The sequence below is a fragment of the Ranitomeya variabilis genome, chromosome 2 (assembly GCF_051348905.1).
Source record: "Ranitomeya variabilis isolate aRanVar5 chromosome 2, aRanVar5.hap1, whole genome shotgun sequence".
Classification (NCBI taxonomy): domain Eukaryota; kingdom Metazoa; phylum Chordata; class Amphibia; order Anura; family Dendrobatidae; genus Ranitomeya; species Ranitomeya variabilis.
In genome coordinates this window covers 953,720,059-953,745,832 of record NC_135233.1, presented here as the reverse complement: position 1 = coordinate 953,745,832, position 25,774 = coordinate 953,720,059, and the positions used below count along the sequence as shown (strand labels likewise).

At 41.1% G+C, this 25,774-nt stretch overlaps 1 protein-coding gene across 6 annotated transcripts in view; it reads right to left on the bottom strand.

Moving 5' to 3' along the window:
• Window positions 1–25,774, bottom strand: part of DOCK10 (dedicator of cytokinesis 10) — a 500,094-nt gene that overhangs the window by 57,209 nt on the left and 417,111 nt on the right. For 5 of the 6 annotated variants that reach the window (XM_077290787.1, XM_077290784.1, XM_077290785.1 and 2 more), the window contains exons 39-48: window positions 25,186–25,278; window positions 20,876–21,000; window positions 19,327–19,439; window positions 19,066–19,200; window positions 9,682–9,864; window positions 8,491–8,601; window positions 6,911–7,126; window positions 3,858–3,915; window positions 3,001–3,099; window positions 520–626 (exon numbers count right to left, since the gene is read on the bottom strand). In XM_077290787.1, the coding sequence (XP_077146902.1) occupies window positions 520–626; window positions 3,001–3,099; window positions 3,858–3,915; window positions 6,911–7,126; window positions 8,491–8,601; window positions 9,682–9,864; window positions 19,066–19,200; window positions 19,327–19,439; window positions 20,876–21,000; window positions 25,186–25,278 (1,240 nt within the window). The remainder of the gene's footprint in view (window positions 1–519; window positions 627–3,000; window positions 3,100–3,857; window positions 3,916–6,910; window positions 7,127–8,490; window positions 8,602–9,681; window positions 9,865–19,065; window positions 19,201–19,326; window positions 19,440–20,875; window positions 21,001–25,185; window positions 25,279–25,774) is intronic. The other variant, XM_077290788.1, reaches the window with a different exon arrangement.

The following is a 25,774-nucleotide window of genomic DNA, read 5'->3' as shown; positions in this document are numbered from 1 at the left end:
CAGACAGAGGCCGCGACCAATGAATATCCGTGACAGAAAGAAAGACAGACAGCCAGAAGGACAGACAGAAAGACGGAAGTGACCCTCAGACAATTATATAGTAGATATATTGCAGCCACAGCGTACTTACACCTGCTTATTAATTTAATATTATGGTAGTGCAGCCATATTCTATATATTCTGCAATGTCTTTCTAACTCCACAACAACATATGTAGTATGTAAAATAGGGGTTAGGTCACTGAGGGATCAGTGACCTGTCACAAGCCATACTAATGAATATGTAATCAGAGCACCGCATGAAGACCTCCACAGGCTGCCCTGGAGCACGAGCATATCATTAACGCAAAACTGAAAATTAAGATTAAACAACAACCACTAGAAGAATTTCATCAACCCAGGTATCATTTTAATCAGTATAATAGCGCAAGCCTGACAGTGTCTGTAGGTTACTGAGCACAATCCTGCTGACAGGTTCCCTTTAAGTACTTTACATCTGCATTTAAGGTTAACTGCTTACCTCATTGTAGGGGGTGTCCTGCATCCCTGAGTCTTCTTTCATTGCCCCTTCTTCCTTGATATTTGGGGTGATACTCTGAAATGCTGGCCACCCCATGGAAAACAAACCTGTTAATAAAGCCATAGCCTTAGTAGTCTCCCTCACTGTGACTGGCAGGGACACAGTTACATGAGGTTTTACACTCATACATATATGTTTGACATTGGAAACACGTCATCTGTGGCACCAAGTCCAAACTTTCAAGTGGTTTCATTTTGTTATTCTATCTGTACAGATTTATTAAACCCTTATTTTTGGAGTAGCGTGTCTTTGATAGCGTTAACATAGGCTATACAAATAAGAAAGCGTTTGGCATAAACTGATTCTGTGTCTTAGGTCAAAGGAATGCTGAATGCATGTTTGGTTCCTGATACATCTGTAAGTTAGCCAATCTGCTCTGGCCTAATAGAGTATATGGGATAGAGTCTTGCTAAGATCCCTTGAGACTATATTCACCAACATGTAGAGTTGCCAATGACTACAGATAAAAACGTTCTTTCTAAAGGCTATGTCTGTTGTGCTGCATGACTTTAGCAAGTTAACACATCAGATGAGCATATCACTTTGCACATCTCCAATCCACATTGCAGGTCAGTGCTCTCTGGCCGTGGTGTCATGGGTGTGCCAGGTACGACAGACAGTCATTTTGAATCCGGTTGTAGAAGGTCATTGCGCTTGACTTTGCAAACACCTCCTTGATTTTCATCTCTGTATGGAGTGATATCTTTCTCTCTTTAGGACCTAACAGTAACCTCCACTTTATGCTGCTTATCGACACATCCTTGTTGGATGTTTAAATACCCTAAGTCCCTTCAGCAAGATGCTGGTGTTAGCTCTATTTACCTCTTTCTAGTTGGAAGTACTAGTAGACAACTAGTGCCTTTTTGGAGTTCTCTTGGAGGATTACTGGCATGAGCTTTCTTGTATCATCTCAAGCTAAGTGTATTTCTTCATTTATTTTTCTACTTTGTCTTTAGTGGTAGTGGGGACTGACTAGTGCATACCCTTTCCCCACCTTATCGCTAAGGGCAGTCAGGAATTTGGTTCCTGCTCAGCGATAGGTGCGGAACCTATTTAGGAATGTTAGGGCAGACAGGGTGTTGTCAGATCTGTCTAGGAATCTCTACTCTCACCTTTCCTAGTATCAGGGCTTCCCCACTCTCTTCCTGTTGTTGTTCACCTAGCTACTCCTTCACTCTAGGGTGACAGGTGAACAGGAGCTGCGTGAATTTTCTGACCTCAGCAAATTATAAGATTAGTCTAGGATCCAGAAAGGTCAGGAACTTCTGGTAGCTCCTATTCATGTCCAGAGAGCACTGACCTGGACACCGACCAGGAATAAAGTGATTCATTCATCTCTAAACAGTCTTAGGCCACTTACACCCACACGTGAAATAAAGAATACACTCAGATTGCAATATCCAGGCAGAACACTGGGCCTCCTGACTTCATACATGAGAGGCAGTTAGCTCAGACCAGGAGATCTGCCATTTGGGCCTGATAACACGATCCGAGCGTGGTTCATGTTTATGGACATGTAAAACTGGTGATAAAGGAGACCACTAGTTGACTAGTTGAGCAACCCCTTCTTAAATGCACCAGTGTCCTATGTAAAACAAAAACTACTCATCTGTAGGACTAGTTCCGCTCCAGTGAAGACAGTTCTGTCTCTGCCAGCACTTGTGTAACCTTTTTATGTCAAATGAGCTCTGTGCCATCAGTGGCCGCTGACAGGCTGCAGCGCTCATGTAACATAACAATACTACCCAAGTGCTGGCAGACACAGTGCTGACATTGATTGAATGGCGAGTATGTGGTGTTTTTATTTTACGCGGGGCAGAGTTGCCTGAAGTCCAATTACTACATAATATTACACTAAAGACATTCACTTGTTAATTGTGATTGAAGAAACATATTGAGGGGGCAGACAGACGACAGTATTTCTAGTGCGAGGATCGCAACACAATGCACGGACAGGCCCGGCACCTCTCCTGACCTGAGCATGACAGCGTGATGTATTTCTATGCAGATGACACACTCAGGTCAGGAGAGCCGATAGTCAGTCCGAGGATTACAATGTGATCCTAGCACGAGAAATACGGCGGCCTGTCTGCCCCATTAGCTGGATCATAACTGGTTGGAAGACAGCCACCCACTCAGCTGAGATTAAGAGATTGACTACAATTTACAAAGTTACTTAAATTATAAATTAGGATTTTTGCCTCGCTATATAAATTAGGACAACACGTAATTACTCAGTGTGATTAAAAACAAACAGATTATGAATGAGATTTCTTTTCGGTAATCAGTCCATGCATAGTAAAATATGTTGATCACTGCGTCAAAATGCAACAATCCAAGCAAACAAAAAAATCTTGCATTTATTGCAAAAAGTTGAGTGGCAAGACCGAGCACAACACATGCAGTGTTAGGGGCACTCACTTTTTGCACCAGTGGAGATTAGTAAATGGTTATAATCAAAGGAATTTTCTTCTTCCAGCAGCATGCTTGGGGCCTGACAGATTTCACTTTTCCAGTAACCTACAGTATAGCAGTTTCAAATAAACTTTAGTATAGTGGTAATAAGAAAAAGTTAGTGAATGCACTTTTAATGGCACAAACAGCAAAACACATGGATTTAGTGGTAAACTATACAACCACAAGTTAAAGGGGTTTTCTGAACATTTAAAATGATGTACAAAATGGTTTACATGCAGTAAGATTATGTGCAAATGATCCGCATTCAGTTAGTCACTAATGTACTGAGCCTCTGTGAGCCAACATCTATTGGCGTCACCTGATGATGCCCCTAGTCCTCATCTCCAGGTTGTGATGTGTTCTACCCTGAATACATAATTTTGTACTTCTACCCCTCCATGTTGTATGGGGATGTCACACATCATTTGCTCTCTGCCACCCCCTTCCTTATCACTGGAGGCATCATGTTTCACATGCTGGGCAGCAGGCAATGAAAGGTCAGTGTGCAGAAAAGGATATCAGAGAAGCAGTAACGAGTGGTACATGCAAGTATTTGCAAGCAATCCCACCCATGAGGAGCCCTGGCACCATCAAATCAAAGTTTCATTATAATGAAAAATTATTATTTTTAAGCTATGGTGGCATCACTCAGCATATGGGTACCTTTATGTCATTTTGTAATCTTGGGGACCCCCTTTTAACATGAAACATGTTTCCACAATGAACAGCAAGTTACCTTACCCCAATCAAGCATTACTCATTTGTTACAATGTGATATGTAAAGGCTACTGAGGCTCATCTCATTCTCAGTGGTATCTTACCTTTCCTTTTTAAATACTCTGCAATTAATGCAGCAATATGGACATAACACATGGCAGCCTGTAACGAGACAAACGCAGACCAATCATTTATTGTTTAACTACTATTAATTTAGTCTTAAGCCATTTTTATTTGGCAGTATTTCCATCATTACTTTTCATCAGTATTTACAGGACAATGAAGCTAGTTACCAGTATGTTGAGATGATATGCTTTATAACGTTAAAAGGCAACTTGGCTTGTCCTGATATATATTAAATGCTCATAACTGAAAAATGTAAATGTGAAGAACCTAAATGCATCCATTGGACATAGCCGCTTTCTTCCCCCGCTTAACACTTTACACCGGGCCCAGCTCTATTCAAGGTGAAACCAAAACCAAAGCACAGATTGAAAGAAAGAAAATCATCCAGACGTAGAACCATATAAAATTAATTTTTATTTATAACATCTGATAATACAGAAAAATACAATAAAAGGTTAAAAAACCACAATGTGCACGCAATAAAAGTTTATCATATTATGAATAATAGAAAAAATCCCCTCATTGAGTGATAGAAAATGGGATAAAATTATACTGAGCAAATAAAAAAGTGAGTGCACGCATAGATTTGGAGTCTCCTCAAGGTATTTTACATATTACATGTGCTGTGATATAAATTGTCCTGGCATTTTCTTGTTGTAGCACTTGTTCCAGTGCCGCATATGAGACTTGCACTGGTCCTTAATCACATTGCACTTTTTGCACATTCTAATTTGGTCACTCATTATTTTGGGATTTTTCCCCCCTGTTTTTACACTTGCACATGGTGCACTTATATAATTATAAGGATTTTTATACTCATTTAATTTCACTTTTTTATTTCCTCTGTATAATTTTATCCCATTTTCTATCACTCAATGAGGGGATTTTATCTATTATTCATAATATGATAAACTTTAATTGTGTGCACATTGTGTTTTTTTAACCTTTTATTGTATTTTACTGTATTATCAGATGTTATAAATAAAAATTAATTTTATATGGTTCTACGTCTGGATGATTTTCTTTCTTTCAATCTGTGCTTTGGTTTTGGTTTCACCTTGTCACAAAGTGGTCACCACATGTTTCCTGCCACACTCTTAGCATAATTTATATAATTATACTATTTTTATTAATATAATTTTTAATATGTTGTTGTTATTGTTTTGAGAGCTGTGGTATTAGTTACTTATCCAGCTCCATTCAGTAGCCGGCGGCCAGGCAGGTGCTCCATCCGATAGATCTGGAGCTGTAAGGGTAGGTGCACACGATCAGTAAAAGCTGCGGGTTGGACACTGTGTACTTGCGCAGCGTCCAGATGTTACAGCATAGTGAACGGGATTTCAAGAAATCAAATGTCCACTATGCGTGCACAGATGCCTGTGACTTAACTGCGGAGACGGACATGCGGTGCGTCTTTCCAGACCACAGCACGTCTATTTATCTTGCGGAGATGGCAACGGAGGACCTGACTAGTTATAATTGGTCCTCCATATCAAATCAGAAGCACATCAAGTTACCAGTGCCCCATCCAGCTCTGGACATAATTATTCATGTCAATCATTGCACATTACAAGAGCAAACCTATTAAGGGAATAGTGACTTTGCATATTTGCAGAGACAAAGAGAAAAGTAATCAGCTCCTAAGCTTTGAGTCACTGTTTCCATATTTCTTTCCAGCAAAAGGGAAGGTTTGTCCTGAAAGCGCAGATCTCTGTATTCTGCTTAAGCAAAACCATCTGCAGAAAGTCTTCAGCGCGGAGATTCAGAGGAACTCCTGTGCTGTGTCTAGACAATGGCTTATTCCTGCATTAGAATCTCTTTTCTGGGTTTTTGTTATTTTCCCTTTTTCCTTTTTATGTAACTGACAATTAATGAAGTGCAAGAGAAGTGTTGTAAAGCCATAGGCATCAGTGCAAGATAAAAACTGTATGTGATTAAAGGGGTTGTCCAGTGAAAACAGGTTATCATCCATAGGTGATAACTTACTGATCGGTGAGAGGTCAATCGCTGAGACCTGCATTGATCGACAGAATGGGGAATTTTTCTCCCAGACGAGGCACTTTTATCCCCGTTACAAAATGTAATCAGCGGGTAAATGCACAACTGTCACTCTATCCATTCTCTAAGGGGCTACCAAAAAGGCCGGGTACAGTGCTCGGCAGCCCCTTGGGCGCATGTGGTCGGCTAATCGCATTACCACTCTATTCTGATGGGCATAAAAGTTCCCCATTCAGCCGATTGGTGCGGATCCCTGCAGTCGGACCCTCACTTAATAAAAAGTGGATAGATGATAACTTTTCCATCAGACTACCCTTTTAAGATTATAACTGTCATACAAGCCATATAAATTACTCCCAGCACTTTGACTGACAACTTGCTCTGTTCAGATGCTCTGCCAAGCCGGCTGTCAATCAAAATGCAGGGCAGGCTTACAGTATAGTGAGCAGTGCTGTAAGCAGTGACTGTAGCTTCTCTAGGCATGCCCCAGCGGCTCCTGGGAGGAAAGAAGTTTATTTTCTCCTGGTAGCCACACTTTCAGTAAGGTGGCCGGGCACCATTTTAATGTTATTTACCTGCAGATTGACCCTTGGAAAATAGTGTTTTCCGTTGTGAAAGGTTACCTTTAAATCCTTAGGGCAAATCAGCAATATCAGATCAGTGTGGGACCAAGAACTGGTCAATCCACCGATCAGCCTTTACCAAGTCCCGCTGTGCCTGGATTCAGAACAGCAAAAATCCGTACTTGCTGTAGTGGCTGTTCTCTGTTACTGCAGCCCAGCCCTCTAGGTCTGTACACCGTGTACATTCGGCTGCCATGGGAGCTGATTGTTAGGGGTGCCTATCCTAAATATCACCTATCCTACATGGCCAGAACTTAGGATACGGGTAAACCCACAAGTTCTGGACAGCGGGCTTCAGAATATCAATGTTAAAAATACATTAAAGGTAAATCTAAACATTGTGTACACGTATTACAGGACTCATCACTACACTGTCTAATAACAGACTACAGATGACAAAGCCTATTTACCTCGGATAGATCCCCATTTCTGGCATGGATTTTGGCCATGCTCTCCAACCAGGTTCTACGTAGCTCCGGAGTGCTGGCATAGGAGTTTGCTAAGCTGTACTGGAGGTCCACCAACATCTCTGGATCTTTCTCATGCTCCTTCATCTGTGCCGTGGCCATTAAAACTGTTCTGATCCTTTTGGTCAGATCTTTCACTTCGGCTGGAAATAGTGTATTCTTGGGAAAAGAAAGTTTTACTTAGCCCGTTTCATTATGGATTATTAATATTTATCTTATGTCATTTTGGTGACAATACATTATAATAAATTAATGAATTATCATAAATTGTCGAAAAGTCATACATGGTATAAGCTGGATTTGGTTATTAATTTAAAGGACCTACCAGACGTGAAGCAAACATCTTCTACAAAGGCTTCCATAGCATTTTTAGGTTAGCCAAGAGGTAGGATTGTGATTCTTCCAGGGGTGCAGAAAGATGATAAATTGCACCAGTGATCAGTCTGTTGTATACCAATAGCCTCCATATGAAAAGTTTCCATTGAATTACTTCTCACAAATACCCATTGGACAGGTAACATATTTTCAATATGCCAAACAGTCAATGTAGATGCTGGTTACAATAGTTAAAAAAAAAATCTAAATTTTCCTCCATTGTCCAGAATGGGCAGATACCTGACCCCATGGATCCAGTGGTATTGTTCGAAGATCATGGTGGTACTAAAGCAACGTCACCCAGCAGTGCGCAGCACCACAGAGAACTGGTCACCAACTGGTTTAGCGTTTTCTGCAAATTAATGATCTTTTGTCATCTTTAGCTATCCAATGGCTAAGTTATTTTGCTCATGGATCTAGTTGTAATCTTTATCAATCCAGTGGTTACACTTTATAATCCAGGGACCTAATTACCCATTGGGCTGATATGTTACCATGTGGATAAGAAAGAATTTGATCTCGAAACTGAAGTTGCCCTCCTATCATAACAATATCTCAGTGGTTTTAGACTAATCTTCTAAATCACGTTCATTTCTTCAACACAAGAACACACGATCCCATGAAACATTTCTTAAGCATTCTGTGCGCTCAAGGTCTGTCTACATGTATTTAAAGAGAACCTGCCATCAGGATTTATACTCCAAACGAGTGGCATGTACTGTATATTAAGGTGGTTTAATACTGATTATATCCTTATGTTTCTTATAGAAATGTGTTTTGCTGTTTTAGAGAAGTTCTCAGTTGAAATGGTATGCTAATAGTGGGTTGGGCCATGCACTTACACCTCTCCTGCCTCGGCCCCTGCCTCGTGTCTCTGACTGACAGGTCGCTCATGCTCAGGAGGTAGGCAGTGGGCCGGGAAAGTTCAGAGAAGCGGGAGGTCTGCAAATGCAATGTCCAATCCAACCGCACTGGCAACTCATTAGCATACCATTTCAACTATGGATTTCTCCAAAACAGCAAAACAGATTTGTATAAGAAAATAAAGGTAAGAATTTAAATCAGCAATAAAGCACCTACATGCCATTAGTTTTGGAGTATGAAATCTTGATGACAGGTTCTCTTTAAGCAATAGTTTAATCCATTACCTTCATCTGTTTGTCTCCATTTGCAAAGTTGTTGATAATTGCCAGGGAATGTTGAAATCGCGAGCCCCCAATGCCTGCGTCAGCAATCAGTTGACTTACTGCCTTAATGAGCTGTTAATAGAAACAACATGGAAGCGGATGATGTATTGTGCAACTTCATTCCATTATAAATAAGCCTAACGGCAAAACGGCATTCAGTTACTGAGACAAATGTATGAAATACACCAAGTGTCTCACTACAATATGCAGAGAAAAATCTAAACGTATTATATCCGACAATGAGCACTGCTATTTGTCTGCTGCATGCTGATCAATCTGATGCTTATATCGATACCATAGTGGAAACCATCATTGGAAAGTATGTGGTCACTATGCCACTATACTCAAGAGTTAGGGGTAAAATGTACATACCCAAAGTCTAATACTGTCCCTACATCTTATGTCACTTGTGCTGACAGCTATCTGTCCATACACCTCAGATAGCTTTAGACAACAGCTATTTCTAATCATAGACATAGATGTCACAGCACGCACTGGCCACAATGTGAGGATTCACAAGTCTGCAGTCACAACATATGGTGACAGCAGACTTTTGTGAAAAGCCTATAAAATTCCCTTTAAGGATTGCGGGGCTCAAATTCAAACTGTCCAATCCTTCCCTCCCCTAACATCATCTGTTGTGGGAGAGTTGGAAGGAACTGGTACACATTAGATGGTGGCAAATGCCATTGAAAGTGGATGGTTAGGTCGAATGCAATCCATTCTAAGCTGTGTGGACTGGTAGGCTGGTTCCAAGATTGTTGATACAACCTGAGAAATACAATAATAAGTAGTGAGATTTCATTAACAGCTTCTGTAATAATAATGTTCAATGCTACAATGAAAACACAAAAAAATTAGGCCAACTGGAGCGTAGGCTAATGCCAAAAGGAGTTTTCTCAGCATTTCAGCAGCCTCTCCTAGTTCTGTACAGATGGCAATGTGAATAAATCAGTGAGCATCAATCTATATTGTCTTGAATGTGCCGCTGATGTTCATTCTATTGGAAATTGAGCCTCACTGGCACACAAAACTCTCTGCAGACTGTTTATTGGTGGATGGTGTGAACAGTGTCAGTCGTCTGTCTATTTACTATTGACTGTACAAAATGATGTTCTATGAAGCCGCAGGTGAGCAGAGGGGGTAAGTTACCTGGAGGTGCGACCTTACAATTGACTTTTGCTGGTTATACTCAAAATTCTTTCTCATGAAGAAATAGAGAAGAGCCGAGGCCTCATTTTGTGTCGAGCGGGAGCGATGATTGCAGCATTTCAGGACTTCATAGCAGAAAGGACCACAAAGGTCGGCTTGCCCTTGAAAGAACGCATTGGGGAACTAGGAAGAAAATACCTCAAATTATGTTAACTGGAGATATTACATTGTAGCTACAGAAATAGAAAAAATCCCAAATAGAGAGATGAAATGTTATCAAACTCTGCTTTAATGTATGGTATACAAATAAGATAATTGCTCATGTTATGTTATGTCCATGAGAGATTCACTATTCCAGGGGTGTAGCTGGTGGGTAGGGGCTACTGGGGAATTTGTCCAGGGTGCTGGGTGTTAGGGAGAGGCATCAAGCCACTTTTCTTGGAAACATACGCAGTGGGGAAAATAATTTGATACACTGCCAATTATGCATGTTTTCCCACCTACATAGAATGGAGAGGTCTGTAATTTTTATCGTAGGTACACTTCAACTGTGAGAGACAGACTCTAAAAAAAATCCAGAAAATCACATTGTATGATTTTTACATAAAAAATTGTATTTTACTGCATGAAATAAGTACAATTGAAAAACAGAATGTAATATTTGGTACAGAAAGCTTGGTTTGCAATTACAGAGGTCAGACGTTCCCTGTAGCTCTTGACCAAATTTGCACACACTGAAGCAGGGATTTTGTTGCACTCCTCAATACAGATCTTATTCAGATCTTTCAGGTTTTGTGGCTGTCGTTGGGCAATACCGAGTTTCAGCTGCCTCCAAAGATTTTCTACTGGGTTCAAGTCTGGAGACTGACTAGGCCACTCTTGGACCTTGTAGTTAAAACACAGTTATACCATCAATTCAGGGAATACAATTTTCTATATTCACCTCGGTGTCTATATTTCACCAATACTTAGTCACTCTTGGACCTTGAAATGCTTCTTACGGAGCCACTACTTAGTTGCCCTGGCTGTTTTGGGCCATTTTCATGCTGGAAGACCCAGCCATGATCCATCTTCAATGCGTTTACTGCGGGAGGAAGGTTATTGGCCAAAATCTTAAGATAAATGACCCAACCATCCTCCCTTCAATACGGTGCAGTTGTCCTGTACTGTTTATGTATGATGTTTCCCCCACCATACTTCATGGTTGGGATGGTTTTCTTGTGGTTGTACTCATCCTTCTTCCTCCAAGCACAGTAAGTGGAGTTCTATTTTGGTCTCATCTGACTATATGATCTTCTCACATGCCTCCTCTAGATCATCCAGATGGTCACTGGCAACTTCAAATGGGCCTGGACATGTGCTGGCGTGAGCAATGGGAACCTGTGTGCCCTGCAGTGTTTTAATCCATGACCGCGTAGCGTGTTACTAACGGTAATGTTTGAGACTGTGGTCCCAGTCCTCTTCAGGTCACTTACTTTGTAGTTCTGGGCTGATTCCCGACCTTTATCAGAATCAACCTTACCTCTTGAGATGAGATCTTGCATGGAGCCCCAAACCGAGGAAGATTGACATCTTTTGTTTCTTACATTTTTTAATAATTACACCAACAGTTGTTACCTCCTCACCAACTGCTTGTCTATTGTCCTGTAGCCCATCCCAGCTTTGTGCAGGTCTACAGTTTTGTCCCTGGTGTCCTTAGACACCTCTTTGGTATTGGCCATGGTGGAGAGGTTAGAGTGAGATTCATTGATTGTGTGGACAGGTGTCTTTTATACAGGTAGCGAGTTCAAACCAGTGTAATTAATAGAGACAACGGGTCTGTGAGAGCCAGAATTCTTGCTGGTTGGTTGGTGATCAAATACTTATTTCATGCAATGAAATGCAATTTAATTATTTAAAAATTACAAACCTCTCCATTTTTTGTAGGTGGGAAAACTTGCAAAATCGGCAGTGTATCAAATACTTATTTTCCTCATTGTAAGTTGAGGTCAGTACCTTGGAATTGTTTCTAATAGCATTAATCTCAGTCCCCAGTCAAACATTTTGGTTGTATTGCTGCAGTAAGGCCGGGGACACACTTAACGTATAAAAAAACGGTCCGTTTTTCACGGCCGAGAATCGCACAAATGTTTCAAAAACAGTGATCCGTGTGCAGTGCGAGGATGCGATTTCCTCGCATCAAATGATCCGTGTGACATCCGTGTGACATCCGTATGGCATCCGTATGCCGAGATTTTCTCGCAAGCTTGCAAAACCGACATCTAATGGATTTATGTGCTCAAATGTTCGGGAAAACATATATACAGTATATATATATACAGTGGGGCAAAAAAGTATTTAGTCAGTCAGCAATAGTGCAAGTTCCACCACTTAAAAAGATGAGAGGCGTCTGTAATTTACATCATAGGTAGACCTCAACTATGGGAGACAAACTGAGAAAACAAAATCCAGAAAATCACATTGTCTGTTTTTTTATCATTTTATTTGCATATTATGGTGGAAAATAAGTATTTGGTCAGAAACAAAATTTCATCTCAATACTTTGTAATACATCCTTTGTTGGCAATGACAGAGGTCAAACGTTTTCTGTAAGTCTTCACAAGGTTGCCACACACTGTTGTTGGTATGTTGGCCCATTCCTCCATGCAGATCTCCTCTAGAGCAGTGATGTTTTTGGCTTTTCGCTTGGCAACACGGACTTTCAACTCCCTCCAAAGGTTTTCTATAGGGTTGAGATCTGGAGACTGGCTAGGCCACTCCAGGACCTTGAAATGCTTCTTACAAAGCCACTCCTTCATTGCCCTGGCGGTGTGCTTTGGATCATTGTCATGTTGAAAGACCCAGCCACGTTTCATCTTCAATGCCCTTGCTGATGGAAGGAGGTTTGCACTCAAAATCTCACGATACATGGCCCCATTCATTCTTTCATGTACCCAGATCAGTCGTCCTGGCCCCTTTGCAGAGGAACAGCCCCAAAGCATGATGTTTCCACCACCATGCTTTACAGTAGGTATGGTGTTTGATGGATGCAACTCAGTATTCTTTTTCCTCCAAACACGACAAGTTGTGTTTCTACCAAACAGTTCCAGTTTGGCTTCATCAGACCATAGGACATTCTCCCAAAACTCCTCTGGATCATCCAAATGCTCTCTAGCAAACTTCAGACGGGCCCGGACATGTACTGGCTTAAGCAGTGGGACACGTCTGGCACTGCAGGATCTGAGTCCATGGTGGCGTAGTGTGTTACTTATGGTAGGCCTTGTTACATTGGTCCCAGCTCTCTACAGTTCATTCACTAGGTCCCCCCGCGTGGTTCTGGGATTTTTGCTCACCGTTCTTGTGATCATTCTGACCCCACGGGGTGGGATTTTGCGTGGAGCCCCAGATCGAGGGAGATTATCAGTGGTCTTGAATGTCTTCCATTTTCTAATTATTGCTCCCACTGTTGATTTCTTCACTCCAAGCTGGTTGGCTATTGCAGATTCAGTCTTCCCAGCCTGGTGCAGGGCTACAATTTTGTTTCTGGTGTCCTTTGACAGCTCTTTGGTCTTCACCATAGTGGAGTTTGGAGTCAGACTGTTTGAGGGTGTGCACAGGTGTCTTTTTATGCTGATAACAAGTTTAAACAGGTGCCATTACTACAGGTAATGAGTGGAGGAAAGAGGAGACTCTTAAAGAAGAAGTTACAGGTCTGTGAGAACCAGAAATCTTGATTGTTTGTTTCTGACCAAATACTTATTTTCCACCATAATATGCAAATAAAATGATAAAAAAAACAGACAATGTGATTTTCTGGATTTTTTTTTCTCAGTTTGTCTCCCATAGTTGAGGTCTACCTATGATGTAAATTACAGACGCTTCTCATCTTTTTAAGTGGTGGAACTTGCACTATTGCTGACTGACTAAATACTTTTTTGCCCCACTGTATATATATATGTAATTGAGACACATATATATATATATATTCTGTATTTATATTTCATTCAGCGTGATATCTGTGAAAAGCCGGTAATTCAATTGCCGGCTTTTCATTTCTCCTTCACAAACCCGACAGGATATGAGACATGGTTTACATACAGTAAACCATCTCATATCCCCTTTTTTTTGCATATTCCACACTACTAATGTTAGTAGTGTGTATGTGCAAAATTTGGCCGCTGTAGCTGCTAAAATAAAGGGTTAAATGGCGGAAAAAATTGGTGTGGGCTCCCGCGCAATTTTCTCCGCCAGAATGGTAAAGCCAGTGACTGAGGGCAGATATTAATAGCCAGGAGAGGGTCCATGGTTATTGGCCCCCCCGTGGCTAAAAACATCTGCCCCCAGCCACCCCAGAAAAGGCACATCTGGAAGATGCGCCTATTCTGGCACTTGGCCACTCTCTTCCCACTCCCTGTAGCGGTGGGCTATGGGGTAATGAAGGGTTAATGCCACCTTGCTATTGGAAGGTGACATTAAGCCAGATTAATAATGGAGAGGCGTCAATTATGTCACCTATCCATTATTAATCCAATTGTTTGAAAGGGTTAAAAAACACACACACACATGATTTAAAAGTATTTTAATGAAATAAACACAGCGGTTGTTTTAATAATTTATTGCTCTCTCAATCCATTTTCAGACCCTCGCTTGGCAAAACAATAAACACACAATATACATACCCTCTCTGATGTCCTATCACGTCCCACGAGGTAATCCATCTGGAGGGGTTAACTAATATTACAGGCACGAGCTGCGATAAACCACTCGCTCGTGCCTGTAATCCCCGGGTGCTGAAAGGAAAGCAGAGTGATCTGTACTTACATTCAGTCGCGGTGATGCGCCCCTGCTGGATGTTCTCATGAACTGCAGCCTGGGAACTTTTTCCCACGCTCCAGGTCATATGAGGACATCCACCAGGGGGCGCATCACCGCGACTGAATGTAAGTATAGATCACTGCTTTCCTTTCAGCACCCGGGGATTACAGGCACGAGCGAGTGGTTTATCGCAGCTCGTGCCTGTAATATTAGTTAACCCCTCCAGATGGATTACCTCGTGGGACGTGATAGGACATCAGAGAGGGTATGTATATTGTGTGTTTATTGTTTTGCCAAGCGAGGGTCTGAAAATGGATTGAGAGAGCAATAAATTATTAAAACAACCGCTGTGTTTATTTCATTAAAATACTTTTAAATCATGTGTGTGTGTTTTTTAACCCTTTCAAACAATTGGATTAATAATGGATAGGTGACATAATTGACGCCTCTCCATTATTAATCTGGCTTAATGTCACCTTCCAATAGCAAGGTGGCATTAACCTTTCATTACCCCATAGCCCACCGCTACAGGGAGTGGGAAGAGAGTGGCCAAGTGCCAGAATAGGCGCATCTTCCAGATGTGCCTTTTCTGGGGTGGCTGGGGGCAGATGTTTTTAGCCACGGGGGGGGCCAATAACCATGGACCCTCTCCTGGCTATTAATATCTGCCCTCAGTCACTGGCTTTACCATTCTGGCGGAGAAAATTGTGCGGGAGCCCACGCCAATTTTTTCCGCCATTTAACCCTTTATTTTAGCAGCTACAGCGGCCAAATTTTGCACATACACACTACTAACATTAGTAGTGTGGAATATGCAAAAAAAAGGGGGATATGAGATGGTTTACTGTATGTAAACCATGTCTCATATCCTGTCGGGTTTGTGAAGGAGAAATGCAAAGCCGGCAATTGAATTACCGGCTTTTCTATAGAACACCGCTGCGTATTTCTCGCAATGCACACGCATGGTCTGTGTGTAATCCGATTTTTTCTCGCACCCATAGACTTGCATTGGCGAGTCTCGGCCGGGATACGCTGACAATCGCAGCCTGCTGCGAGTTCCCTCGGATCCGAAATACGGTGGAGAAAATATCGGATGATGGGAGCTGAACCATATATTAACATTGGGCCGAGTGCTATGCGATTTTTTATCGCATAGCACTCGTCCGTATTACGGTCTAGTGTGACCCCGGCCTAATTGAGATTTCCTCTCTAGAATGTGTCTCCTACAAAATCTCTCAATTAATAAAAATCTTGAAGTAAATTCGCACAAATGTGTATGGTATGTACTGTACATTTAGATCTTAATATTTAGTACATAGTGTACCGTATATACTCGAGTATAAGCCAAGTTTTTCAGCACATTTTTTTGTGCTGAAAATGCGCCCCCCCCCCCCGGCTTATACTCGAGTCATTGTCACAGAAGACAGCAGGGGAGGCGGAACGTCGGAGCAGCGGGTCACAGAGGCAGGAGCCCGCGGATGCGCTAAAGTCTGTGCCTGCTGCTAAAGAGAAATCAATGTTCACTGTGCTGGAGGTGAATATTCATTTCTCTTATAGCGCGCACAGTGTCTGACGCATCCGCTGGCTTCCAGCAGCTGCAGGGCTGTCACGGGTGCACGCTACTTAAGAGTTATGAATATTCACCTCTCTCCACTCCCATAAGCATGGAGTGGAGTAAATATTCATTACCTTAAAAAGATGGATTACATGATAGCCTGGCTGCTGGAGCTGTTTGTACCAGAACAAGATGCAGTGAGGGCGCACAGGGAAGGTAAGTAGGATTTTTTTTATCCTTTTCTCATGGCGGCCATGAATACAAAGATAGGGATGGCGAACCATGCATACAAGGATAGGGGTGAGGAGCCATGCATGCAAGGATAGGGATGAGGAGCCATGCATGCAAGGATAGGGATGAGGAACCATGCATACCAGGATAGGGATGAGGAGCTGAGCATACCAGGATAGGGATGAGGAGCTGAGCATACCAGAATAGGGATGAGGAGCCATGCAGACAAGGATGGAGATAAGAAGCCATGCAGACAAGTATGGGGATAAGGAGCCATGCAGACAAAGATGGGGATAAGGAGTCATGCAGACAAGGATGTGTATAAGGAGCCATGCAGACAAGGATGGGGATAAGGAGCCATGCATATAAGGATGGGGATGAGGAACCATGCATACCAAGATAGGGATGAGGGGACAATGCATACCCGGCTTATACACGAGTCAGTAAGTTTTCCCAGTTTTAGTGGCAAAATTAGATGCTTCGGCTTATACTCGGGTTGGCTTATACACAAGTAAATACGGTATATATATTTGTGGTTCATTTATTTCAAGGTTTGTAAAGCCTTTAAGCAATAAAATGAAATAAATGATCTTCTGCTGATTATTTCATGTGATTAGGCTCATCTCGTGTTTAATGATTTTTCAATGCATTAGTTAGAATCTATGAATATTATTATTATTAGGGCTTGTGCAGAGGACCATATTGTGAGTCCGAGTGTGATCCGACAAAACATCGGGTTGCACTCGGAACAATGTTATTCTATGGGACAGTGCACATATCAGATTTGTTCCTCAGACACAGTCTGTAGAAAGATATGGTCGCTGTATGTCTGAGTTTGATCGGATATTCGGATGGCACTCAAGGAAATCATCGAAATGCACATGGATGACATCTGAGTGCAGTCCAATTTCCACAGCCTCACAAAATGGAGAATATGGAGAATTTTTTTCTCAATCTTCTCCTAACTGAGAGAGTTGGATCCACACTATTCTGACATTCTTATCAAAATCTTATTAAAGTTTGATTAGAGCGTCATTTGCATAATCGTTCCAATTCTCTCGGATGACAGAATCTACGGCCGTCTGCACAAGCCTTAATACATAGAAGTCAATGAAATAGCAGCAAGAAGGCTGAGTTCACATCCAACCTGACTGATTAAACTACCTAACAGATATAAATGTGATGCAGATGTTAGAAAAATAATTACAATTGAGAGTCCTCAGTGGTTGATACCTTTTAATGGCTAACTGAAAATACAGTAACAAATTGCAAGCTTTCAAGACTACTCAGGTCTCTTCATCAGGCATAAACTAAAAGAAATTCTGGAGAATCACATATTTATGCACAACACAGCACAGAAGGAAATAATGCAATAGATAAGAAAAGTGACGTGAAGCAGAACTATCAATATGGGAGAGTTGTGGCCATAAATATTGGAACAGTTCCTAAATAAGAAGTGTGAATGTTTTATTGTCCTCTGATTGGGGTCTGGTTCTGTGTTGTGATGCCCCCACAAGGTCTGAGGAGCAAATTCCTTAATTGATGTAAAATCCCACCAACTTAACACACAACTACTCCAGCACTGAAATTAACTTTTTGGATACCATCATTAAGCTACAGAACAATGAAATAGAGACACCTTTTTGAATCAGGGCTACCATCCACGAACAATTGAAAACCAAATTACAAGAGCCACCAGAATATCAAGGAATCACCTGCTACATTACAAAGCTAAAGAAGAAAATAACTGGGTACCTCTAGTAGTCACCTACAATCCAAATCTGGAGGTGCTAAGGGGAGCTGCATGGAAATTACAACCTTTACTATAAAAAGATGCCCGCATACAATCCATTTTTCCAGACCCCCACTACTGTGTTTTAGGCAGCCCCCAAATCTAAGATGCATCATTGTCAGAAGCTCCCTGTCCTCTCCAACAGCTGCAGCAACCTTTCCTTGCAACCAGAAAAAAATGTAAAACCTGTCCATTTATAATGTCTACGGACAAGATAAAGATCCCCAACTCACATCAGGACTACAAGATCACAGGTACTTTCAGCTGCATCCCATCTAATGTGGTGTACCTAATTATTTGTACTAAATGTCCAGCTGGGGGTCTGTATGTGGGGGAGACAGGGCAGAAACTGAGAACAAGGATGAATTCTCTCCGCCACATAATAAGAGAAAAAAGACTGGATCTACCTGTGGCAAAACATTTTTGTAACCCAGATCACAGCACCATGGACATGGGATTACTTTTATTAAAGGGTAATTTCAAATCTCAGAGAGACAGAAGAGTCTGGGAGTATAAACTCATGACAACCTTTGACACTCTCAGTGCAGGAATGAATGTGTCACATGGATTTATGTATTTTTACATCAATTAAGGAATTTGCTCCTCAGACCTTGTGGGGGCATCACAACAGAACCAGACCCCAATCAGAGGACAATAATACATTCATATTCCTTATTTATGAACTGTTCCAATATTTATGGCCACAACTCTCCCATAATGATAGTTCTGCTTCTCGTCACTTGTCTTATCTATTGCATTATTTCTGTGCTGTGTTGTGCATACATATGTGATTCTTCAGATTTTGTGTTATTCTATGCCTGATGAAGAGACCTGAGTAGTCTCGAAAACTTGCAATTTGATACCTTCTTTTCAGTTAGCCATTAAAAGGTATCAACCACTGAGGACTCTCAATTCTAAATATTTTTCTATCTACTGGCTAACACGGTACAAAGATATATCTTTCCTGCTGCAAGATGTTATACATATTTTGCCAAATAATCTGATTTTGTACCTTGCTTATGAACATCCTTAGTGCAGCAAATACATGGCGGAGGGCTGCCACTGACTGGTTGATTTGCAGGAAGAGGAGATGGGTGTCAAATACTTTCTTCATTAGCACACTCTGGCTGTCAGAGAGGTATAGCTTCTAGGAAAAGGAGATAGATGACAAACCATTTATACCAGGACTACAACGATCACATCCAATGGAGACGGTTTACTTCCGGGAACACTACTTAGATCACAGCTCAGCTGCCGATTGCGGTTTACCTACCTGATGACTTTGGTTAAAGAGGCAAAGTAGGTCCAGTACAGTAAGACAGACCTCAGTAGCAATGTTGGCATCTGAATCAATGTGGTGCACAATGTCAGTTTCATTAGAATTACCTGTAACACAATAATATGAATCTGACTTTACAATATATGCACAGATATCATTTGGTGAAACATTGTTCCTTTAGTTGAACCTTTATACATAATAATAAACATAATAACATAATGTTGTACTTAATACATATGTGACTTAATAGTGGAAAAATATATATAAAAGGTGAAAAAATGAGCTTTCGAAAACCTGTCACCTGCTCAAAAATAGTCTGTTTTGCATTGCGTCACTCCATGGCAAAGATGTTCATGTTTATTGCTTCTGGAGTGAAGTGCATACAGTTTCTTCTTAAAGACCAACTTGTTGATTCTTCAGAACTTTCTCTGGGGTATACACTTTGACCCCTATCTGACACTGCCGAGCTGTGATTGTAAGTGTCTGGAAGGAAGGGTTGAAAGTGCACATCTCACAGAAGACTGAAGAATCATCCAGTTGGTCTGCAAACAGAGATTTCACATGCAGCGCTCCAAAAGCAACACAAATGAATATCTCTGCAATGGAGTGACGCAGCGCAAAAAAGGAAAAAAAAACAAAAACCAGCAGAATCAGGGGTGCTGAGAAATCTTTACAAGGTATTTAAAGAAGGCACTGTCCCATGAACAAAGTACATTTTAATCAATGGATCTTGGAATAATAATAAGTTCCACAATTGTATATATTAAAAAAATGTTCCTTTGCTGAGATAATCTTATAAATATGCCCCCGTTATGTGCTGTTTAAAGGATGTGTCTGAGAAGGTGAAGAAGCAAAAGGGAGTATACAGCATGGGATCGCAGCTGATTCTTTCTGTGACGTAAAACCTTTTCCTGTCTGTTTTTAAACATGTTTTACCTCACAGAAAAAAAAAGCAGCTTTGATCCCCTGTTGTAATGTCCGTATACTCTCTTTTGCATCCTCCCATGCTCAGGAGATGTGGTATATTCGACCATGTACCTGCATGGTCTGACACAACCATTACACAGTACACAGCAGGGGCACATTTATAAGATTATCTCAGCACAGGAACATTTTTTATTTGACACACCCAATTGTGGAACATTTTATTATTCCAAGATCTATTGATTAAATGTACTTTGTGGAAAAAACCCTTTAACTCAATTTTTTTAGCAAGTGACTGGTCCTGATTAAAGTTGGAGTAAGAGCTATTTCACACAACATAGTGGAAGCATTTTCTCGTCTGTATATTTGCTGAAAGGTCTGGTCCAACAGTGGACACAAATGAACAGCCTCATAAATACCTATGATGCTGTCAGTTTGAGTTGAGGGATCAGGGGTTGGGCTAATATATGCAGGAGAAAATAAGCCCACTAGCAACTGTAAGAATTAATCCTAAGTGTTGTGCACCATTTACTAGGCGGAATGAGCTGGTGAAATATTAGTGCAGATGGAATAAAAAGGCAAATCTGTAGCAATATTTTGCAATGCTTTATTTACTTACTAGGCATGGAACTTGTCAGTTCTATAATCTGTAGTAGTTTGGGATTGGAAAGTGCATTTTTGCCGCGAATTATAGGAAGAGTTTGTGATCTTGGGTGTTTATGGCTGTCATGTGCAGACTGTATCCTGCAAAAAAAGAACACAGTGTACTGAACAATAGTAATAGCTCTTTCACACATCATTTTTTGGTAGTCCAATTAGATATTTATGCGAGCTCCATTGCAACCAATGTGTCTTTAATCTGTGTTGCAGATCAAAACTGTCAAAGCAAGTTATTGTCCCTGTGAAAAAAACCGTATAGCGCATGAATGTTATCCATGTGCTGTTCGTATGGGTGGATGACAAACTCATATTCAGTGGCCAGTGTCAGGCAGCTGCTACAAAGGCAAATAAAATAATGGGATACATTAAAAGAGGCATAGATGCTCATGAGGAGAACATAATTTTACCTCTATACAAGTCACTAGTGCGACCACACTTAGAATACTGTGCACAGTTCTGGTCTCCGGTGTATAAGAAAGACGTAGCTGAACTGGAGCGGGTGCAGAGAAGAGCAACCAAGGTTATTAGAGGACTGGGGGGTCTGCAATACCAAGATAGGTTATTACACTTGGGGCTATTTAGTTTGGAAAAACGAAGACTAAGGGGTGATCTTATGTTAATGTATAAATATATGAGGGGACAGTACAAAGACCTTTCTGCTGATCTTTTTAATCATAGACCGCTGACAGGGACAAGGGGGCACCCTCTACGTCTGGAGGAAAGAAGGTTTAAGCATAATAACAGACGCGGATTCTTTACTGTAAGAGCAGTGAGACTATGGAACTCTCTGCCGTATGATGTTGTAATGAGTGACTCATTGCTTCAATTTAAGAGGGGACTGGATGCCTTTCTGGAAAAGTATAATATTACAGGGTATATATATTAGATTCCTTGATAGGGCGTTGATCCAGGGAACTAGTCTGATTGCCGTATGTGGAGTCGGGAAGGAATTTTTTTCCCCAATGTGGAGCTTACTCTTACCACATGGGTTTTTTTTGCCTTCCCCTGGATCAACATGTTAGGGCATGCTAGGCTATGGGTTGAACTAGATGGACTTAAAGTCTTCCTTCAACCTTAATAACTATGTAACTATGTAACTATGTATTTTATTGTTTGATGGGCAGGAATTGTTAAAGGGGTGTTCCGAAATCCAAAGTAGTCATTCTAAATCCCTATTTGTTTAATTCCATTATCTAAACTATTTTCTAATATACTTTAATTAACAGTTTTTCTCATTTGCTAATCCTAGTGCAACGGTCACTGCCCCCTCCCTAAAACAACGGGTCATCAGTAACGCTCGTTTTAGCGGCTGGGCTAGTCCCTGCTGCGATGTGCACAAAGACAATGAGCTATCAACAGCTCAGATCAGCATAATGTCCGAATACCTGGCGTTCAGAGACCAATGACGGGTTTGATGAATCGGGGCCATTGTGTCAAGTATACCTGAAGGTGAATGGGATTTAAAAAAAAAAAATGAAATACAGAATTGCTGAGATTTGTTGTTCATTTTGCCTCTCAAATAGTTAATAAAATCTGATCAAAAAGTCACACGTATCATAAAACGGTGCCAATGAAAACTACAGCTAATTAAGCAAAACATACGGTAAGCCCTATCATAGCTCTCCTGAAGGAAAATTGTAAAACTTATGGTTCCTGGAACAATGCAATATCCTGGAATGCGATAAAAAAACAGAAGAAAAAACCCAGAATGGCTTGTCATAAAAGGCAAAGCTTGCTGGGAAAACCTAGGATTTACATGAGAAATCTAGGCAGTGCTGGTAACATAAAGAGACATTAATGTACCCAATAAATAATTGTGAATGTAGATAAAACTGAGAAACAGAGTGATCGAAGTGGAAACTGCTGCTTATGTAGATGAAGCATCCACCCTAAATGTGCTCCTGATACAGTGTGGATCCTGCACTTCATCCATGTCGCGGGCAGAGGCAGACATGACAGCGCCTACTGGTATCTGCTACTGTTCTCCCCATTCCGGCACCATGCGCCAATGCAGACCCTGCAGCTGTGCAGAGAAGTGTTTGCTTTTCTTGGACACAATACACCAGTGTCCCACTGTAGAAGGTTCCAGCAGTTTAGTTTACAATGTGGGAATAAGATCCTACAAGCAGATGTTCAGAGACAGATTTGTGGGAATGGCCAGACACTGCTATGTATGGGATTTCTCACGGATTGTATTATTTTAACCACTTAGTTACAGATTTATCACTCTATCATTCCGTTTTATCTGTTCTTTTCCAGTTTTATACTGTATGTCTAATCAATTTTACAATATAGGTCACAAAACCTTATCTGAGCCATAAAGAAAGACCCCATTAAACAATGAAATGTATGATGTATATATGGCAATAACATGAGCAGACACAACAGTAAACGGGATATGCCAACCCTTATAAAATTAGCTATTAAAATAAAGCTGTGGTTAAAAAAATTAAGACTGACACACATTTCCGTCTTCACAGTTTGCTGATTCAGTATTTTCAGTCTTTCAGTCAGATGTTTCCATGGTTACTGAAGCACAATTATAGGCCTGTCATGTCTTTTTACACTATTATTGAGAAATGCATCAAGTTTATGTACATATTTACTGCGTTCACTGTCATTTTTCAAGACTTCTGCAATTCGAAAGGCATGCATTTTCCAGATGTCCCAAACATTTCCCCAACCCTCCTGATGAAGAATGTGGTGCGAAACGCACATCAGGAGGCCAACCACCTTGATTTCCCCATTCCTTGGATGGTATTATGCATGTGATTATATTGGGCTATATTCTTATTTTACTTAATGGCGCGGTTTTCCCTTGTGAATGTAACCAGCTATGACATGTATATGTATTGTCAGCATATTGATTGTTTCATAATGAATTAAATGTTCTATAATACCGACTGACAGTTTGTGCTCTGCACTTTATAGGATATAATGCTGGTGCCATTCCCTGGTAATCACCGCATCCTTCTTTTCATATAGGTATACATATATGTATATTACGGTATTTATTTATATTTTCACTTACATGGTACCATACAGTGGAGTTTCAAGCTGCTCCACCCCTTTTCGCCTTTTTTTCTGTTTCTTTATGCTGTGTGGATCCTTTGTATTGTATTTTAAAGCATATTTTTATTGTTAATTGTCAAATAACATGAGTTTTTTTTATACTACTCAACAATCATAGTAATTATTTTCTGGTTATTTTTTTGCTGTTCCAAACAGTCTGAAGGGGCTTAATTAGATAAAATAGCTATAGGAAGCATAGGAACCTACTATCTGAAGCCGGGATGGGCGGCACCTGCGCAGTGTGGCACCGGAGTCAGCGTGTGCACATACTGCACTACGGCCCCATTTTATTGAAGACACTACATACGCAAATTTGTATCCTCAAGAAAATGGGGCCAGATATCGCGGGATGCACATGCACCATTTTAATGAAGAATTGTACTGCAAGTCAACATAGCAGTGCGCACACGCCGGCCATCGCCATTATCCCTATGGCTAGTGCATGCGCACTGCTACACTGACATTCTAGTACATTACTTCATTAAAATGACGCCAGAGTCAGCGTGTGCGCATACTACAATCTCCGGAGCCGTTTTATTGAAGACACTGTATTTGCAAATTCGCAGACACTGTGTCTTCACAAAAATGGAGCTGGATAGTGAGGAATGTGCACATGCTGACTCTGACACCATTTTCTTGAAGAATTCTACTGCAAGGTCAACATAGGAGTGCGCATGCGCTGGCCATCGCCATTATGTCTTTGGTGCCATTTTATTGAAGTATAGCATCTGACCTAGAAAGTCCGGGAGCGGTGAAAAAAAAAACAGAAGGGAGGAAAGCAGCTAGGGGAGGAAGACATACACAAGACCCCACCCAAAACTCCAGCGCCAACAACCCAATGTAAAGAAACAACACAGACTTAAAAAAAAAAGAAGTGGTTTACACGTGCCGATTCTGGTGCCATTTATTGAAGAATTATACTACAAAGTCAACATAGCAGTGTACACGGTGCGTCCATCGCCATTATCACTATGGCCGGCACGTGCGTACTGCTATTTTGACATTGTAGTACATTACTTTAATAAAATGGCGCCGGATGTCAGCTCATGCGCATGCAGCGATCTCTGGCGCCATTTTATTGAAGACACTGTATAAATGTACCAATAAAAATGCTCGCCACACGGGCGTAAAACGGGTTCAATAGCTAGTATTTATATATTTGGCATTTAATCAATATTAGTAGAGTGAAGGACATACCATTGTGGCAGAAGACCGGCTTGTGAAGATGATCCTTTCAGGGTGCCATTGTTCAGTGTAGCTTGGGCTAGTTTGAACGCAGCAGTTATTTTCCTGTTTGGATAAAATTTCATGAAAATTAATCAACATTTGTGTTTTGCATCAGCATAAAAATAAATTGAAATTGGTATTCAAGATAACACAAGTTATCATCTATCCACAAAGTCGACTACTTAAATTGATGGGGGACAGACCGATGAGACTCACACCAGAATGGAGGACTTGTGTCCCCTGCATGCTTAATACAACGCCATTCAAATGGTGGACAAAATTCCCTGTCTTAAGGCCCCTATACACATTAGACTCGCATTAGCCTGTCATGATCCAGTCCGGAGTTTGTTTTCCGTTATCTTCTCTCTGGACTGGTCATGCGGGGGTTAACCCCCTCTGCCTCGTTTTGGAGCTGGCTGGGCTTTTTCAGTCGTCTGCAGTCTGCGGCCAGTGTCAGTGATAGTTCATGCTCCCAGGCTAGAGATGCTGACCCGTATACTCTGGTGATCCTTCTGCCTCTGACTTCCTGTATTTGTGTGAGACAAGTTCCCTATCCCTG